Source organism: Apteryx rowi, unplaced genomic scaffold (genome assembly GCF_003343035.1).
Source record: "Apteryx rowi isolate R43461 unplaced genomic scaffold, aptRow1 scaffold_209, whole genome shotgun sequence".
NCBI lineage: Eukaryota > Metazoa > Chordata > Aves > Apterygiformes > Apterygidae > Apteryx > Apteryx rowi.
This window is the reverse complement of record NW_020448408.1, coordinates 1,153,854-1,174,179: the sequence shown is the minus strand read 5'-3', so window position 1 is coordinate 1,174,179 and position 20,326 is coordinate 1,153,854. Positions and strand designations below refer to the sequence as shown.

Genomic DNA, 20,326 nt, shown 5'->3' with positions numbered 1-20,326 from the left:
GCTATAATTCATTTAGAATATAGAGAATATACAATGGTGCATTGTGATGTGGACATGAGTCTGAAAAGAGCTCTATGAACACAGGGCAGATGTTGCTACTTTGTTTCTGGAGTCTTTAAAGAACAGCACACTATCTTGTATTCTTGCTAATTCTATGCAAACATGATTATCTTCATGACCATATTTGTATGTTTAAATGTAGGCATATAAATTTAATTATTTAAATTTTAGTGGCAATTTTCAAATGTCCCCAAAATTTTAGTGGCAATTTTTGAATGTGTCCAAAGACATAAGCACAAAATTCCAATGGAGTGATGGTTTCTCTTAAAATTCACATTTTTTATTAGCTTAGGATGGCTTAAGTACTAATAGCTGCTAATGGTCATTCTCAAAACTGAAGTACCACAAAATCTTTCTAAGACATCCTGTTGTCATATGTTTTATAGAGGTCACACTTTACAGAAATTAATTTAGAAACATTTTAGAGAATATGATATTTTAGCTTGACTGTAGCCATATTAYGGATGTTATATGGATTATGGTGTTTCTTTGAAGTAAATCTTTGAGTTAAAAAAACTGCATAGCAGTTTGGAGTAGTGCTGTGTATTTACACTTGATCCAAACTGTATGAAGAGTTCTGTTCAAAGTTGACATTTTTTCTGTAGTTTGAACTTCAAAAATCATTTGGCACTGAGTGACTACTTGAAGAAACTCTTACTATAGCATTTCCGAATATATGCGACTGTCTCTCTCATGACCACACCCTTCAAATGTATATAATTTAAAGTAATGACATGTTGAATCCTGGTATGTTAATAATACAGCACACTGAGTAGATCTGTCACTTTTTGAAAAACAGTTTGCAACAGTTACAAATGTTAAAAATTGAATTATGTTGTAACATACAGCATTACTTTAGTCTATTCACTTCTGTCAAGACACACTACATGTTCATATTTGTGGACTTTTCTCTGGTATGTACATAACTTACATTGTTTTCTAATAGCATCTGAATCTTTCCTCTGTGCAGTATAAGCACATTCTACATTTTATTGTAATATTCTGAAACTTCAGTGAAATAAGGTATTAACTTTGTGAGAAAACATCTCTCTCTTTCAACAGTTTGGCCCTCTAATAACGGCTAGATTCCATTGCACCACAACTGATTGACAAACAGAGAAATGCTGTGGCTCTTTTTTTTCAAAAGCTGAGTGAGGATATTTGGTTCTCAGGTGGATGAGATAAGAATGGCCATGGACTCACAGCCTTCAGGTTCATCTGTTTGACTTAGCTCTCACTTGGTGAAGTCATTATGCAAATCTGCTGCTTAATTTAAAAAATCATACTTGTACATTCTGACAGTGAGTCTTAGGAGGAATATATATTTTAGCTTTGAGCACCAGTGTTTCTTTAAATTTTATTTTTTAATTTTCCTTTTAAATAAATTAATTTTAAATTCAAAAAGCCCTTATTGCAATGTTAAATTTATGTAGTGCAAACAAAGAAAGCTTATATAGCAAATCAAATTTCCACCTTGCATGATAACATACAGTATCTTTATTTTCATGTAAGTAATATTTAAAGTCTAATATTTAAAAGATTTTTGATCTTATCGGAAAAGCCAATTTCCCAGCAAAGACGACCCCTATTTAGTTAGACATGTTATGCCACAAAACACAGGTTTCTGCCAGTTATGGAAATGGTTCTTTAATTTTTGCAATTCCTGACTTYTTAAAAAAAAAAGCTTTGCATGTATAGTAGTGAATTAATATAATTTATGTATTTGAAATATGTGGAAGTTAAAACTATGGTGATAGATCTCATAAAGGCCATGCACCACTTTTCTGCCCTTTCCTTCAGTAGTTTCACATTGTTGGGTTTATGGAAGAACCTGGTCTCAGAAGAACTTGAAGAAACAGAGGAAAAATGCCTGTTTTTTCTTCTGTTAGTTCACAGATGTTGATGAAGATGACTGGGATATATCATCTGTAGAAGATGACTTTTTATTGATGAAAGCGGATAGAGGTCAGAAGGCACTGACAGCTCAAAAAAATGAGTCAAATGCTGCATCAGTGGTACATGCATGGGGTCTTCCGAAGACAAGTGTACCAAAAGAGGAAGGTAACACAATCAGACTTTTACAGTATAAGTCTTAAGCATCTGACACACATAGAGGAGAGCTTGTGTAGTGTATTACACATTGTAAAATACTATACATGAAATTACAAGAAAAGAACAAAAACAAAAGCTGCATGTTTGTATTTTTTTAATATATACGTGTGTATGTGTGTGTATATAAAAAGTATATTTACATACATACATACGTGTGTGTGTGTATATGTGTGTGTAATATATATATATATAACCCCCCCCCACATGTATATAAATACACAATACACCAAAACACTTAGATTTGAGGTTTTAAAACATATAGTACTATTAGGCTTCAACCATCCTCTTAAAAATTAATCAGCCAGGAAATTTTTTTTTATCCTTTCCAAAATTGGGGGGGGGGGAAGGGGGTAGTATGAAAATTACCTTGGCATGAGAATAATAATCAGCTCTTAAATTTGTTGAAGATACATGTCTAGTGACCTGTGAGGCTGAGATAAATATCTGAATCACTGGTAAGGAAAGAGCCTCAATATTATGTAGCGGAGGACTCTATATCATCATTCTATACTATTTTCCAGCTCTAACATTTCAAGATAATAAAGGTTAAAACTGTGTCTATTATATTTATAGAAAAGATACTTCAGGTCATTTTTAAAGGGAAAGTAATGTTGACACCRACACTGCTTATATTGTGCATTATATTCTGTGACAGAAACTTCCTTCATACTATCAGCATTTGTAATTTCCAAACTGGTTGAAATTCTGGACTTCCTGAAGTCCACAAGTGTTTGTTCACATAGCGCATGATTTTATGTCATAAATCAATATAAAGAAAAATAACCCCAAAATATTACTAATCATTTTTAAAAAAGTCTTTTGTTATTTTAACAGGCCTTCATGAAGCTGATAATACAAGCACATTAAAAAGCAGCTTAGTCACTGTAACAGATTGGAGTGATTCTTCAGATATATGACTGCTGTATTCCTAATAAGAGGCACTGCTTTTGGGTTCTGCTGGGGTTGGAAATTTAAGTGAAAACATCAAAATTGTTTCATATTCATTTGTCATATTGTTCATGTAGTAACCAGGAATACTGTTTACAGAGCCCTTTGTCTTTCAACCCTGAATTGGAAACAAGARTATTTAAGTACACCTTACTAGCCATCACTATGTGGAAATTCAGAGTTAATTCTTAGTCCTGGCAAAGTCAATGGCAAAAATCTCTTTGATTTCACTGGGGTGAAGATTTTGCCTCTAATGTTTACTTTTAAGACTGCAACTGGTCTTGTAAGAAAGCCTGTTAACCAATGAACAGAATTTACTGCAGAGTATTACTTTATTTTATAAGATTTTTAAATGTATATTTTCTTGTATTTTATCATAAACTTTATATAAAATTGTGAACATTTTAAATAAAGTATTTCCATGTATTAAAATGTTACATTTCTAACATGGTTTACAATAAACACCAAATGAAAAAAATGGCCTCAGTTATAAAATTAGTTGTTATTGAATACCTTCAATTTTGGAGAGTTATTCTTTTTTTTCTATTAGAATAGAATCTTACACAAGTTAACATAAAATTACAGAAACTGGAAAGAAATAAGAACATCAAGCTGAGGTAAGAAAAGTAGTGACCTGTCACTGAGCTAGTGCTTTCATATTTTTGTTTTGCCCATATTGGCTGCCTTCTCAAAAAAGGCACAATGATGCTTTAAGATACAAAACATTCTTCTTCTATCATACTGTGCCATAAATAAATAGGGCTGATCATTGYTCATATTTACACCTTTTTCCCCAAATAACCAATTTAACGACACTCCAAGGGTTCATCTCTTCAAATGTCAAGACAGAACCTGATTTTGTGCCTAGTTATAGGGTCTCAGTCTAGAAAGTATTTTGTGGCTATTCATAATCAGTTCTTGTTTATTGAATCATTGTACAAATACTTGCTCAAAAGCCATCACATTTCTATAGACAGACAAAGAAAAAATACCAGCTGAATTTCTGAACTGTTGTAACTAACTGCAGACTATTTAAAAGGTGCTATTAAGTATTGCATGCTTTTATTTGGTCARCCCTTCAGGAATGTCACTCTAAGAGCAGGCCAGCTGGTATTGCCGAGGGTTTTTCCCTTCCGTTGCTTAACCCAGTTGCTTGGGGCTGATCTGTTCGGCTCTGGGCTCCCTAAATTCCCTGTTTTTTTTCTACTTTCCCCAGCCTCTTTCTCCTCTTCTTCCTAGGGCACYGAATTGACTAACTTACGCTTTCTTCCACTCCTGGCAGTACAATAAGGCGGTAAGAGCCTGCTGATTCCTCTCAGCTGTCGTCGCCTGGCACTGGAGTTACAATGCGCTCTGAAAATCAAATTCTAACATCGCTGCTTCTAAGTGGAGACATTTTACAGATGAACCTGCACAGAATATAGCAGTTTTGTCCAGTACTGAACCCATTTCAGAATCGGTTGCAAGGATGTGCTACAGTAAATACGAGTCTGATGCCATTCTGGCAAGCAATTGACATACTGCATCTGTAAACACCCTATTTATTTTTTTCTAGAAAGCAACATAAGCACATGATTTGCAGGTATAAACTTTACAATACCAACATCAATCTTAAAATATTGTATTACAAAATTTACATCAATATGTAAAAAGCTGCAAGTTAATATTTTAAAAATTCATCATCTTCATGGTAATTACATTGGGTTTTGGGGGGAAAAAATCACTCTCTGAATGAAACATACACACTGATTTTTATAACTGGCTTTGGATCTTGGAACAGTACAATTAAACGTAAGCATTCTTGTCAAAGTGCTTTGGTGGGGTTTTGTCTGGAATGGTGTTGTGGACCTTTGTACGAGAAGACATCACAGATGTGGCTCCGTTATATGCATACCCCATCCTGAAGAGAAGAGAGAACCGCCCATTTAGAGCTTATCCCACAAACAGGTAACATCTCTGAAGCTAAGCATTATAAGAATTTAAAACTAGAAGAAATGCATAGGGGTTTAAAGCTGGAGGAAGGGGGACACCTTCCTTCCCTGTGCAAGCTCATTCTGTTTTGATGTTTCAGTTTCCTCTCCAGCATCTTTCTTTGCAATTCACTTTCATATAAACACGCATCCCTTGTTCACAGCCAAGTAAATTAGGACCCAATCAGAAGAAGTTTAGGCTGTGGCAGGTCCTAGATTAACGGTTACTCACCCCAGCTGTGCCTCCTCCTCATCACCCCCCTTCCTCTGCTGGAGGTCCCACTACCACCACCACAGGTCCTCAGCTCTGTCAGTTTTTATCTGATGACTTGAGGTTAAACAAACTTGTCTCTTAATAGCATTTTGCCTTCCAYTCACATTTCTAAGGTGACCTGTCCACTTTTCCTACATCATGGAGTGGATTTTTTTCCAGCTCTAATAAATGTATTAAGTATATATAATACAAATGTTTGTACTGAGTCAGTAGCTTTTCTTAATTACATTAATGATGGAAAGAGAATCATCCTTAAATCCCACTATTTTCGTTCATCTGTACAATCCTTTTCTGCACCTCATTGCAAAGTGTTTTGGAAAAGTAATCAAACTGCATACATATAGCAGGTACAAATGTGCTAGTATTGATTTCCTTCAGTAAGCACAGCTTGTGTTTTACCTTGGAGTATTACTGTTTTCAGCTATTGAGAAGCAGAATATACTGCCACCAATTATGCAGAGTGAAGCTCCAGCCCAGCCAATGAACAAAGCTGCTCCCAGTTCATACCTATAAGTTAATAAATGTGTTTAGTAACAGTAGAATGAATTTAACTGTTTTTTTTCCCAGAATAAAACAACTAAATTACATTTTTCCTAAATAACTTTCAGTACTTGACATATATATTATCCGCAGAAAAATCAGTAGTTCTGACACATTCTTTTCATTATTTTTCTTTTACTCCAGAGGCAAATTTTGTCCCTTTGGTGCAGTTCTGCAATGCTTACGTCCCCGCACAGCCAGCTGGAGTGCCTTTCTTTCCAGACCTCTTCCTAGATCGTTTGACTGAGTGGTTATGGGACTCTTCAGCCCTTGTACCGTGCTCAGCTCTGGCCCCCGAATCACTGCAGATTTGTCCCCCAGTGTCTCCCTCTCCCCCTCCCCCAAGATGGACCACTGCTTTCAGTGAGCTCTTCTCTAAGGCTATTTAGGCTAGTGATGAGAGCTGCTGCCTGCAACTCTCCTTATTTCTCCCTTTTGGTTTGCAGGATTTCTGTCTCTCTCTATCCACAATCCAGCCTACTTCAAGCATTATTTGTGTGTGTGTGTGTGTGTGTGTGTGTGTGTGTAAAAAATATAGGTATCTATATATGTATAGATGTGTGTATGTATATGCATATATGCACATACATGTGTGTATATATATATAAATAAATACATGCATATATTTACACACACAGATAGACATGCGTATGCATGCACACATGCATGTGCCTATTACTTTCTGCCTCTAGAGCTGTTGCTGGATTGAGGCTGGCAGCTATAGTCAGAGCTGTAGAGTTTCAAGACAAGCGGAAAGCCGTGGCTGCCRTACACCTCCACTCCTTAGCTCTTCAACCAAGATGATATTCTTGTTTAAAACACCTTTAAGACGCAACCTTTAGGTTGCGGGCCCAGTAGTCTCCAGAGTCTGTCTTCACTATTAGCACAGCCTGGGCACATTCCGCCCCATCTTCCCCACTCTGGTTGCTCATGGACAAAACCTTCAGGTCCTTCCCGCAGTTTGGATCTTGCGTAGTAAATACAGACCCTATGCCCTATCCAGTTGCTGTTACTACTCAGATGGCTCTGTTGTATATGCTATTAATTTAAGTCTTTGTGAATAAGCTTATTGTGAGCTCTGGTGAGGTAGTCCAAAGAAAGCCTCTGCTTGACAGCCTTTCTGAACGACAAAGATTTTGTGGTTGCACACTTGTCAGCTAGTTCTGAGCATTTCCACGTGAACAGATCCTAATTTACTCTTAGTTAAAATTTATGATTAAAACTACCAGAAAGCTGTTTGTACAAAGATGACACTCTGGAAACACTCAAAAATCCTCACTGAGCTCAGAGACCGAGAAAATGAGAGGACCTTGTATAATAAGTCACAAAAGGATGAAGGAGAACACAAAGTCAGTTTTTCATTTTTTCTTAGGGTTTCAGCATTTAATTCCTTGACCCGGAGGTAAAGCACAGACTTTTAGAAAGCCGCAGTGGGAGAAAGCCACACTTAGAATATCAGTCATTTCTGACTCAGTGACTCATTGCCAAAAACAGATGGAGACATTAGAGCTCAGAGGTAGGACGCTTGGTGAGGGCTTGAACCTGACTCCCCATGGCCCTGGTAGTGCTCTGACAGGCTGCTTTTCCATTTTCCATCCACACTGTTCTAAACAGAGGAGCTTTGATTTGTCATCCCTTGCTTAAAAAAAAAAAAAAAGGGGGGTCAGATGCCCCCAAATGCCCTATATACCTGATGTTGGATTTAGGCACCCAACCCCCAAATTAAAATGCTGGGAACTGTAGCTCAGCTGCCTTTCACCCTGGAGAAACTCTGCACACAGTCCCCTGTTCGACTTCCAAACCTGCCAAACGCATGAAGTTTTGTTTCTAACCCTCATGCTCATGTTTCTAACCATGTGCTACAGTTTTCACTAGACTAAACAACTTTCTATCTGTTCAAGGACTGGGCTTTACCTGATTAAAAGTAAATGTCTACATGAGAGCTCATCACCTAGGATGCCATTATAGACAACACACAGGAATAAACACGTGCTCACAAGCACACTTCCAAAATACTCGTGCTGAATCTCACCCTCCAAGTGCCCTTTTTAACCACCTGTAAAGGCAGAGCAAGGTGATTTGCTCTGATGCAAAATTGTGTGAGGGAAGTCCAAGCCTGGGGATCCCTCCATCCCAACAGGTCCAGTCAGAGCACACCTAAGGGACACAGTGCATGGCCAGGCTCCCACACACATCTGCACTGACCACTGCGCTCCTGGAGGATGCGGCTGCACGAAGACCCAGTGGGGCTGCAGCTCTGACAATTTAACTGCCAGACCATTTGCCAAGAGAAGAAGTAACACAAGCTCATTTTCACATTTCCACCTAACAATGTTTAAAATGCGTTTTGCCAGAGAGATATAAGAGGACCAATTGCCATCTCCTCTTTGGAAGCTCTTCTGTTGTACAGAAAATAAGACTAAACTGGGGTAGAAAGGGGTCGCCTGGCTGTTGCCTACTAGTTGGGAAGCAGAAGACATGGGGTCTGGTCTTTGTTCCTGGGGTTGCTTGTACATTTTAACCAACTTTTGATATTATAACATACACAAGCAGATTGTATATATGGACCCTTCTTAGGTTACTGCCATCCTGCTAGGTTAATGAGTTGCAGAGCTAGCCAAATTGGCCTTTCCTGAATATCTTTGCACAGATAAAGACTTCTTTGACTTACACCACAGCTTAAGGAAATCTAATTTTCAATTGTATATCAGCCCATGTATGGCTCCCTGGATTTTATCCAATCCAACTTTTCAGTATTTAAGATACCAACCCTAAGCTTCCATCCAAAATCCACTACGTACCATATTCAAAAACATTACATACTTTGGTGGTTCCTGAAAAAAAAACTGGAGATAGGATTTTTTTAGAAGAAGCTTCCATATTTGTTGTTTCTCCCTTCCCTTTTTTTATCATGAAAAAACTTTCCAGGAAACAGTTTTCAGTTCTTATAATTTTTTTGTAAGAACTGGGTAACAACAAATTCTGTGGCTGCATATCCACTGGTTCCAATCAGTGAAATCCACCTGATTAAAGGTTGCTCAGAAATTGATGGCCCTTCAGAGGGGAACAAGACACTGAGGAAGAGGCTAAAGGTGGTGACTTCTGAAGACTAGATTTCAACGGTGGTGAACTGAAAGCCACCTTCCACTGACTGAGTAGGCTAACAGCAGATTTTGTACTGTAATCCAGGGAGGCAGAATTCAGCGAAACAAAGGAAGTCTAATACCAATATAGAAGAAAAATAGCCTAGCTGTTATGTACATTAAGACTGTGAAGCAAACTTTCAAGAAAACTAGTTGAAGTTTCATTAGGTAACTGGATGAACTCCAGAAYATATATAAACAACATATCTTCTCAATGAATCAACACAACTACCCCAAAAAAATACATATTTTGAATGTCTAATTCACATGATTCTTGGAAAATGAAAAATAGATTCAAAGCTATGTGACAGTGGGACAACGCAAAGAAGTAGGCTAATATTCTTTGCTTCTCCTTCCCATTTAGGTCCCTCAGCCCAAAATTAAGTCTGAGCACTACAATAAAAAAGCAAAATAAAGGCACAGAGACGAGTGTAAGAAATTTGATAAAACAGCTGAAAAAGAAGGCCTGTGTGAACTGTGCATGATCAATTCACAGAAAAGAAGGCTGAAGAGAAACAACTCTCTATAAACCATTCATCAGTAAGAATAATCATGATTATAGAGCTCAAACTGTAGCATAGGAAAAAAAGATAAATATTGGAGAAGTTTTTATTAAAAGTAGCAAAGCAACAAAATAACTGTCTAACAGAAGCTTTGGGAACAACTTTAGCAAGACCAGAAAACAGAGAGAAGCACAGATTTTTCTTCTATTAGAGGTGTCTCAGGAAAAATGAAACTCGTCTTGGCTGCAAGCACCCAGGTGTCCAATGCTGTCCCAAAGACTCCACAGGTGTTATTACACACAGTCAAACAACTCTTTGAAGTTGTTTTAAAATGATAACACAAACTATTGCATCAGAACATAAAACTCAGCCTAAGAATTCTTTTTAAGTAAGGTTGTTTTTAGGGTGTCCTGGAGATGCCTGTCATTCCTCAGTTGAAGACATAAATTCATATCAGAAGTCTCCTCCCTCCTGCACCCATCCATGTTTGGGGTGCCTCTTCTAAATGCAGAAGAATGGAGTGAAATTCTAACAGCTGAAACGATGCTAAACATTTCATGTCATTCACTGTCAGCTAGCGGYGTCTTAGGCCCCTTTTTCACACCACCAGAAGAACTTCAGGAGAGCAAAGTGCAGCAGAAGGCAAAAGGCTGAATCCCACAACAGCAGCCTCTCTCAGTTAAGGGCCAATGCCAAATTTCCGTGATATAACAGAAAAGCATTATTCAAAGCATCTGCATCGCATATCAAAATATAGTTTGCAAAAAGCACGAAATAAATTCCCCAGCATATTTTACCCTGGTTCAGAGAGAAAGCGGTCAAATGCCACCATTATCTTAATCTGTCACAAGGTCATTGCGTCAGCTACATCACGCACAATTCAAATTACAGCTTCTGGCTTTCCCCTCTGCCTTTATCTTTGTCATTGCCATTATGTGTGCTCGCAGTTATACTATGTTTGTTATTCTTGAAAAAGGCCACTTCTGCAGAGGGTGTTTTACTACCTTTATTTTAATATTTTAAAGTGGATTTCTCATTTGCTCACAGGCAAACTCTGCTGCAAGTTCTGCCCGCTTTTTCACAACAGAGCAGGAATACAGTATAGCAAAGGGGATTCTGGCAATAACTAAGGCATTTCTCGCAACTAACAGTTAGCCTGATGAATAATTAACTTCTGGCTATATAGCCAGTCTCCATTTTCTTCACAGTAGCACACATCCCCGTTTCTTTTGGTGGCCTTTGGATCCTGTTTTCAGTGTGTGAAACAAGCAGAAACTATAGCTGACTTAGGAAGGAAACTAATATTAAACTTGTTTTCAAGAAAAGAGAAGTAGTGTCAGTCCTACGACAGATGTAGATCCTGTAGATGTAGATTCTATTTATTCAGCCAAACTATTTTGCTTTTACCAAGAAGAAAGGAAAAGGCTCAGGATTCCCCTCTGAGAGCTTGGGTCTCAGGGAGATTTGCACCCAATGCTTGATGCATCCTGGAAACACCACAAAGAAAGCTCTGAAATCCTTGTCTTTAAAGGGAAGTTTACATTACAAAAGAAACCAACACATGAAAATCTAAGATGCTGTAACTTATGGCCAACATTTTCAAACTTGGTGGCTAAGATGTGAATCAAAAATCCAACCACTGTTTTGTGAATTGCTGGTGTTTTGGACTCGCACAGGCTAGTATTTTAAAAAGAGTCTTAAGGGATGCTCATTATTTCTGATATGACTCTTGCAATTCTGTAAACACACACTCCCTAAAATTTAATCACATGTATAGCCAAAGCAACCTAAACATTTATATTAGTCATGGTATGATCATGGATTATGATAAAGTTTATGATCCAAATTTTAGGCATCTGGATTTGAAAAATCTGTCAGGAAAAAAAAAAAAAAAAAGCAGAACCTGTAGAAACCTCTCCTCCAGAGGACTCAAGATTTGTGCAATGCTCAACACCTTTATGAAAACCATCTTCTATCCAAAGCTTATAAGGAAACAATTTTTTCACTTCCTATTAAATTATCTGCCTAATGAGTGTCTTCTGATATCCTTTTTTCTGCATCTCTGAGACAAAGATAAACTTAACCGAGATAACCAGAGTTGCTCTGTGGCAAGGGCTGCAGAATCCCATCAAGTCATGATAAGCCTGGGTACAAAAGCTGCAAACCAAGCACTGTAGAGAGTATCAGTTCATTAAGTTTCAGCTCATGGTTACTACAGTTGGATAATATGATTAAACAAAACTGCAGCCCACTTTTCGTTTTTGACCAACAGCAGGAGCATCTGCTTTCTGTATAAATGGCTTCTGGTGTGCAGTAACTTGAGGTCTATTTCTTTGAAAGATTCATGGGTAATAAAAAAGTACTTACTTTTGTGCAATAAAAGTAGGATCAAAGAACTCAGATGTAATCTTGTTCGCATACAGGGAACAACTGGTCATAGAGCACAACCCTGAAAAATGTAAGACAATCCTGTCTTCAGTGGGATCAGTAGAAGAGCTTTGGGCCTGACACTGAAGCCATTGAAATCATGCAGTATCATGCACTGATTTCTGAGGAAAGAATCAGCTCTGATACAACTTCAAACATATAAACTTAAGAGAAATAAAGTCATATTTACCAGAAAGAATGAAAATCAGTCCAGCTAAACAAGCTATTTTTGCTTTAGTCTGATCGGAGCCTCCAACTTTGGTACACTTCATCCCAACCAGTCCAAACACGGCACCAAAGAAGCCCAGGCAGACGGCAGAGATCATCAGTCCTCTGCAGGCTTGGATGTAACCTGCAATCACAAGGTGCAATGCAAAGTTAGAGCAGGGACCATGCTGGATTTCACTGCAGCTCCTTTTGCTCCACCCAGCATTGGGCATTAATTATTGCAAACAGAATTAGACCTCCAATGGAGCAACATCACCTCAGCACTGAGTGTCTTCTTCTAGGTGCAGTCTGCCATTTGCAGGGCATCCTCACAGGACCCCAGTGCCTGACAAACATACTGCTTCCTTCAGGACGGGCTTAAAAAACCCCTGTGGCATCAAGCACAGTATCTGCAATAGGTGGCACCTGCTTGGTCTTGCAGAGCAGCTGCACAAGGTCTGGGCCAACATGGCACTGATTTGACTTCTGTGAGCCCCTAAGGCTCTCACTCGGCAGGAAAGTGAAACACGTGCTCAACCTTGAGGGCGTACTGACCCTTTGAGATCAAACTACTGCCATGCTTAAACCAGGACAAACAAGTAAAGCCTGGCTTCAGCCATACACAGTTTTTCAGTCCTGACTGAGGATACTCCAAACACCCCCAGGGTAAGGCCCTGGGAAAACTGATTGCTTGGTATCTTCTCCCTTCTGAGAGCTCTTTGTAATAAAAACTCTGTGGTAACCACACATCCCTGGTTTTGGGTGGAACATTGCAATCTCACAAAGCTGAATAATCATCCCAGGAAGTTCTTCTCCATAAGCTGTTACATCTCATTTAAAATGAAAATGTACTTCCATTAGTGTTTTCATTCTCTTCTCTTTGATCTCCAGTGGGTGGAAATATTGAGCACTAAATCATGTTTTCATTGCCCACTTTCACATAACAGATACCAAATAAAATGTATAAAAGACCTTAATAAAGGTGTTAATTAATATACTAAAACAGGAACAAGGGGACACCAAATGAAAACAGAAGGCAGCACATCAAAAACGAAGGGGTGGTTGTTCATACAGCACATAGCTAAGCTGGGGAACTCCTTGCCCCAGGACCTTGTGGATGCTACAAGCTTACACAGGTTCAAGATGCTGGATAAATTAATTAAAGAGAAATTCACGTCTGGCTGGGGAGTCCCTGAGCTGCACATGACGGGACCCTGGGAGAAGCTATCACAAATGCTTGGTCTACTATTATACTCTTTACTGTGCATCCACTTTGACCGCTGCTGGAGACAGATGAGCTTCAGTCCGACCCAGGATGACCACCCTTATGTTTGAACAGAGTGTTTTAAAATAACATTGATTTCCAGCACACAAGCAGCAATTAATAGCACATCACACCATGTTTAATCAGTCCTACAGAATTCAGGTGCTACACTGTGTGTCTTTGAACACAACCTACTGGCATTTATCTATTGTCCGTCTGCACTCATAGACATCTTTCATTTCCAGCATACTAACCTGTCTGCTAAAGAAACACAACATTCAATGAAATAACTGTAACTGCCGTAAGACTCTAATACTGGAATATAAGAGAGAGAGAGTCATTTGTGCCAGCTTAGATGTCTAGCATTATAATTAGATACATTAAGTCTGAACTACTAAGGTAGACACCTGTGGTAGGTAGATGAGCTGCCCTCTGGAGGAACTTCTTTTTCTCCATTGATGATAAATGAAGTATAGGCTGACAAGTTCAGACTTGGGTATTGCTACACATCTAACTTTCAGATATCTAAAATCAGGTGTAATAGCTCTTCTTGTTTACATGCAATAATGTATCACCATTTGTAAATACCTATTTTGAAAGAGGGTAAAGAAGACACCTTCAGTTCTTACAGAAACCTACCTCAAATACATTTTTCCTTGCTATAGTGTTGCTTCAGCATTATCACCCTGTTTAAACTTTGAGCTGGAAAACCATCCTGCTATTTGCATGCAAATCAGCTTTTCCTTTTGGTTTCTGGATTTCTATTGTGCTGCACATATGTACTAATATGTTAATGCAGAATATTTTGACAAGTATGGCCTGTATGTTCCCTTAGCAGTTGTCAGAAAACATAGGACATAACTGCTCCTAGAATAAAAGTTTACTGTCACCTTGCTGTTCCTTAAAAGCTTTTCAAAATACCTAAGAAGTAATGCATCCCAACACTGGAGCTGAGGAACCTCTCGCCTGCTCTCTCAGCAGCATAGCTTAGTTAGGAAACAATTGCTGATTCTGGTCTTCTCYGTCTCTGCTCCCTGCCAAGGGGCATCAGTCCTACATCAGCAACCATGAGAAGTGTTCATCTGCCCAGGTTCCTCTCAAACCCCTAAACGTGCAATCAGAATCCCCTACATTGTCCCACGGCACCCTAACGGAGACACCTTCACCCCAAACACCACTCAAAGAACAGCAAAGCACCCCCATACCCCGTAGTACAGGGGCCGCCTCTGAAAACGTTAGAGGAAAATCCAGCAAAAGAACTACGGAACAAAGACTTACAGAACCGAATCAAAGATTGCCGTCTGCCTAAGCTCTGCCTAGGTCCTAGTTCAGTTGTCCTGATTTTTGTTTGGGATCTCCAAGAACACAAAACGTAAGGGTATGTTTAAGAGTAAACTATTCTGCACAGCATGCAGTCATATACTATAAAAAGCTTCTTCATTTCTGGTATTCACTGGACCAAATGCTGCTATATAATCAATTGAGAAAACCAAGCATTTTTAAGGTGCTATTCACCGTATCCTAATATAGCTGCCTACAATAGAGCAAATGAATTGAACTTAATTTTTCTCAAAGGATTGTAACGAGAGCCTAGGGCGGTTCACAGCAAACAGCTCTATTGTGGTTATCCGAAATGAGGTGAGATAACTCCCCTTCTAATGAAACCGCACAGAGTAAATTTCCTTAACAGCGAAGTAAAACCAAATTAGTGAGGTTCAAATTCTAATGATAGGTACACTTCTGTTTTCGAATCAAATCCTTACCCTGTATTCTCTTTTTTTTAACTCGGGCAAAACTCAAGGGATGTCAGCAGGAGAAGGGTTTTAATAAGATTTCAAAGTGGCTCTTGGTTTATAGGACACAAGTCTGAAGAAAGCAGTCTTGCGCTGTTAATTTTAGCTATAGAAAGCATGCAAAAGTTCACTTTTACTTCTTTCTCTGGTGTGTAAAGGTATCTCTTGTAGCACATTTAGGTAAAGCAGGAGGTGAAAAGTGCCAAAGAAGCTATTATTTTTGACAGGTCCAATTTATGGACACTGTTAGTAGCTAAGTGACACATTAAGGTGCTGAACCATGAACACATTTACCCAGAAGTCCTCTAAACTTTTATTTATGTCTGAACCTCTGAGGAGAAACAGTAAATATTCACCCCAACCAAAATAACTAGCATATGCTAGAAACAACATGGCTGAAATTCAATTGTTACTGAAGGTCAATACATAGGTTTCAAATAGGTAGAGGGTAGTGAGGCAACAAGAAATAATTAACTCACTCACCCACAAATCATTTTCAATTATAAATAGCATGACTTGGAGCGCTGCTCAGCTCTGCTGAATGAATAACCTTCCTCACTAAATGTTTTACCAAATTCGGTAGGCCAAGCCAGACTCTGACTTGTTTCAGTTCGCTATAGTGATTATTCAACTGGCATATATTTTTAAAACAAAATTTATGAAAAGCTGACAATCTACACCAGTAATGAGGAAGAACAGATGACTTTTTGCAAGATCTACTAGGCTGACTGAAGTATTAACAAGCATAAATGGGTGGGATCAACATTTTCACCAAATCCATCCTCCTATTGCTTGGACCTGGCTTACAAGTGACTGTTGAACAGCATTTGGCCGTACCAGTAATTAAACTTTTTCTTTGCTTCCTAGAAAATAAGAACATTGCATTGTAAGACTTATAATGGAGAGAAGTGTAAGGGGGAGTTGCCTATTTCTTCACACTCTTCAACTGAAGACCAAAGACTGCCCCCTTTCCAAATATTTATTATATGTATTTGCATCAATATCTGTCAGAAGCTGGTACCTAACCATGTACACACTGAAGAAAAACTTCTTTACTGTGAGGGGGGCTGAGCACTGGAACAGGTTGCCCAGAGAGGTTGTGGAGTCTTCTTCTTTGGAGATATTCAAGAGCCATCTGGACAGGGTCCTGGGCCATGTGCTCTAGGTGACCCTGCTTGAGCAGGGGGGTTGGACTAGATGATCTCCAGAGGTCCCTTCCAACCTCAACCCTTCTGTGACTCTGTGATTCTGTGACTACCCAAATGAACAGCCAGAGCGACAGAAAGCCATATGTTTTAAACAGACAAGTAGACAAGCATGTATTACTCATAAAGTCATGTTTAGCAGCATTCCAAGAGAAAGCTATCTCTTTTTTTTTTTTTTTTAGACAAATGTGTTTTGTCTTGCATTCAAATTAATCTTGTTAGGTTATCGTCTTTCTTGCCTCACTGCTCTTGTGTGAGTCAAAGAGGCAGGAGGAATTCATATATTCATATTGTGTGATACACAGAAAAAAATGCATACTGCTGTGGGGATTGCCACTCTCATAATAAATACCTCCAATGGCACCTCGGAGTCTGCGTCACATGCAATATAAGAGGTTGCCTTACAGATACAGCGCAGTTTCTTTCTAAAAGTACACACCCAGAGCATTTGTGCTTTTGTATGTTTTCCTAAGCTCTAATACCCTCTTTTATCTCATAGGTAAATTTTTGTTCAGCTATGTTCTTTCAAAAGGTCATTTGTTCCCCTGTAGGAAATGCTATAACTGATAGGGCCGGCTTTGAGGAGGCCRTTTTGTGGCTCAGTCGCCACCTATAACCACTGGTGCGCAAAAGTAAACCCCAAATGAATCTCAGTGCCACAGACAGCAAGGGGATTTTTGCTTGTATACAAAATGTGAGATTGAGCCTCCTGTTAGGATTGGCCAGATGGACTTATCATGCAGAAACGCACCAAAGTGGGAGGGCGTCACATGCAATTTTTCCTCTGACAGCCACTAGGACGGCGTGATGGCCCGAAAGCCTGTTAGTGCCCCGGTCTATCTCAGAGCTTATCATTTATATCAGTTTATCTCAGAGGAATCCAGTTGCACAGCCCAAGACCACTCCATGAGGCAACGATCTGGAGATGTGCTTTGCTCTCCTGATCGCTCCTCACCCAAACTCAAACACTTACGTGGGCACCCCAAAAGGACGGACTTCTCCTGGGGTGCCCTGGCATGGGCACGGTGATACTCTGATTATTTACCCCCTCGTTTTGACTGGTGATTCTATCATGGACCTGAGCAGTCGCTCCTGACACGATCTCCAGCAAAACTCAGAGCTTTCCAATACAACAAGTAAATATTGCCTTAGAAAAGGAACTGCTTTGCTAGGGAAATGCTCACCAGCTATGTGAGGAAGGAGTGGAGCTAGCCCTGAAGAACAAAACAAGTTGTAATTTATTTCCCCAGCCTGCCCTACCATTTCAAAAGATGCAACCTGTTTTCCCTACGCTTATCTCAATGGGGCTTACGGTTTCTGCTCACAAAAATTGCAGAGAAAACAGGAAGTCAGATCTCTCCTCTTTTGCTTCTTGTGAAGCCCCCACCTGAGGACGTAGTGAAGAGGTTCCCATGTTCCTCATCACAGAAAATGAAATTCAGCTCAGCAAAGTAAGTCTTGTGCAAGGAGGAAGAGGAGGGAGGAGAGAGGCTACTCAGGGGCCAAGGGAAGATTCAGCTGCATGCTGATGCCCAAATTCTTCTGAGCTAYGTGTGACACATTGCAACCCAAAAGTATGCTCCTGCACCGGGGAAGGATTAGGGTGAAGAGGGGACACACACACACACACACTGCCAGCAGCTAAGAGGTTCACGGGAGATGCCGTAGCTGCGCTGAAGGGGAACTGGGGTTAGGCTAGCTGCTGCAAGCACTGCTGGCTGAGGTAGCTGCTCCTCTGTGGCGACAAATAATTACATTGTTCTCTATCCCACCCACCTTTTATTTGGATTTTGGTCGGGTACCAGGATCTGGCCCCACAACATTTAGAGATCCTGTTAAGAAACCCTGATGCCAAACCTCCCTCCACCACTGCTAAACAGCCTGGCCATGAGGATGGGAGGAGGTGCTTTCCGATGTGCTGTTTGGAGTAGTTTCTGTCAAAAACAAGTTCCTGCCCTATAATAACAGATAGGTGTTTCACTGTGCAACAGTTACTGCCAAAACTCATCTCTGGGAGAAGTGGAATGTGTCACCTGAGAGAAAAGATTTTGCAKGTTTAAGTTTGGAGGAAGGGGGCAATGGGGACTTTGCTCTTCTTTCTCCTCTTCCCTCTGGAATTTCAAGCGTCCCTCATTCTGCAAGCTTGGTTTTTAGATATATTTTTCGTGTTCTAAAACCAGATTAACCTCAAACTAAAAGAACAGCTAAACAAGAGGTCCAGCGCCTCTGGCAGGCCACGCAGCGGCAGCCGCTGGTGATCGCTCTGTACCTGCCTGCACGCAGATGATCACAGCCCCTACCGAAGCTGAGACACGGCGTTTTGGGGCCGCTACAGCGTGTCCCAGGGCTGCCGGTGCCAGCGGAGGTTGGGCAGCTGCTTCAGAGGAGCTGGCTGATGGGAAACCACGATAGGACACCAGTCTGGCACCATGGGATTGGCTCAAAAAAGCCTTGAGGAAAGGCTCGTCTCCATCCAACAGAAACATCCTATAATACAGCAATRCTCAGGGGTTGCCCATGTCCCCTTGCTTTGGTATCTTTAATCTTAATCCCTGGCAGGGATTTGGCTGCCAGGCTTTCTTTTCCTTGTAAGCACACCTTTCACACCCAGAGCCACTCGCCCAGCTCCAAGGGGTGCTGGCCGGACCATGAACAGCAGAGCCGACTTCATTTCAGAGTACCAAAGCCACCGGGAAATTGTGCAGGTTATTCAATTACGCCCCTAGAAACTTCCAAAAGGTGCCATTGCTTTAAAAATGTTTCCTTCTTTCCCTGACAGTCACTCCTGCGGCTAGAAACCGATGCTACACTTTCACTGTTTCTATCAAAGTCCTAATTGGCACGGCTTTATCAACTGACCGTTTAACGACTTCTTGCAGTGACTCAGTTTCCCACTAGGGCTTCCTTGAAGAGTAAAAATGTTTTCTCTTAACGAGGAAAGAAACGCAGCACCTACTCAGCCTGTGGTTTCGGGCACCATAAGAAAATTCTAAGTTTTGCTTCAAAATAGCATTGCTGTAAAACCCAGCCCCGCTATGCACCACTCGCGCATACCTGCCCGTCGCAAGCTTTTACACAGTCATTTATCAGTGAGGCAATTACCTCAGAGTTAATAACCACTTAAAAAAAAGAAGAAAGAAAAGGCACATTAATAAAAACAGAATGACACAGACGCTTGTTCTCCTCCACCAACCGTTGCGCGGCTGGCACAGCCATTGAAAGAGCAACRTCGCGACAGGTGGTGGTGGTGGGGAAATCAGCCTAAATCTTTTGTGTGTCAAGTCCACATTTGAGTCTTCTAATGAAAAACAACAACAAAAAAGGAGATGGTGGAGAAGGGCAGACGGGCCCTTATGCACCATAATGTGTCTATTTTTGGGACCCTCCCCGGTCGCTCCCCCATCGCCCCGTGGAGCCGGGGACGAGCTGCGGCGCGGAGGTGGTGCCCCTGCCCCGACGGCGCGTCCCGCCCCAGCCCCCTACCGCGGGCCACCCCCCCCAACCGCGGCCCCCCCGCTGCCCCGGACAGACCGACAGACGGCGGGGGCGGGGGTGGGGGGAGCTGACCGTCCAGCGCCAGCATGGAGGGGAAGTCCTTGCAGTTGGAGACGCCGGTGGAGTCGGTCACGCAGGTCTTCCAGAGGTTGGCCCAGAAGGTGGCGGTGGTGATGACCGTGCCGTCGATGGAGGACACCTTCCAGTAGTCGGTGGGCAGCGTGGAGGACACCAGCACCCAGCCCGAGAGGCTCAGCAGGAAGGCGATGATCTCCGCCGACGTGCTCGCCATGGGGCCGGCAGGCAGCGCCGCGGCGGCGGCGGCAGCGGCGGCGGCAGCAGCCCCACGAGCGGCGCGTCCCGGTCCGTCCCGTCCCGTCCCGAC

General features: G+C 41.0%; 2 protein-coding genes across 4 annotated transcripts in view; one reads left to right on the top strand and one right to left on the bottom strand.

The window, feature by feature from the left end:
- DZIP1 (DAZ interacting zinc finger protein 1) overlaps positions 1-3,432 on the top strand; it is a 39,271-nt gene extending 35,839 nt beyond the window's left edge. Inside the window, exons 17-18 of the mRNA XM_026064079.1 lie at positions 1,950-2,121; positions 3,007-3,432. Of these exons, the coding sequence (XP_025919864.1) occupies positions 1,950-2,121; positions 3,007-3,089 (255 nt within the window). The 3' untranslated portion in view covers positions 3,090-3,432. The remainder of the gene's footprint in view (positions 1-1,949; positions 2,122-3,006) is intronic.
- A 1,208-nt stretch (positions 3,433-4,640) lies between these two features.
- The window catches only part of CLDN10 (claudin 10), a 61,636-nt gene continuing 45,950 nt past the window's right edge, over positions 4,641-20,326 (bottom strand). Inside the window, exons 1-5 of one of the 3 annotated variants that reach the window (XM_026064087.1) lie at positions 20,014-20,233; positions 12,168-12,329; positions 11,918-11,999; positions 5,764-5,871; positions 4,641-5,020 (exon numbers count right to left, since the gene is read on the bottom strand). In XM_026064087.1, the coding sequence (XP_025919872.1) occupies positions 4,906-5,020; positions 5,764-5,871; positions 11,918-11,999; positions 12,168-12,329; positions 20,014-20,233 (687 nt within the window). In that variant the 3' untranslated portion in view covers positions 4,641-4,905. Of the gene's footprint in view, positions 5,021-5,763; positions 5,872-11,917; positions 12,000-12,167; positions 12,330-20,013; positions 20,234-20,326 lie in introns of those variants that run through there. The other 2 variants (XM_026064089.1, XM_026064088.1) reach the window with 2 other exon arrangements.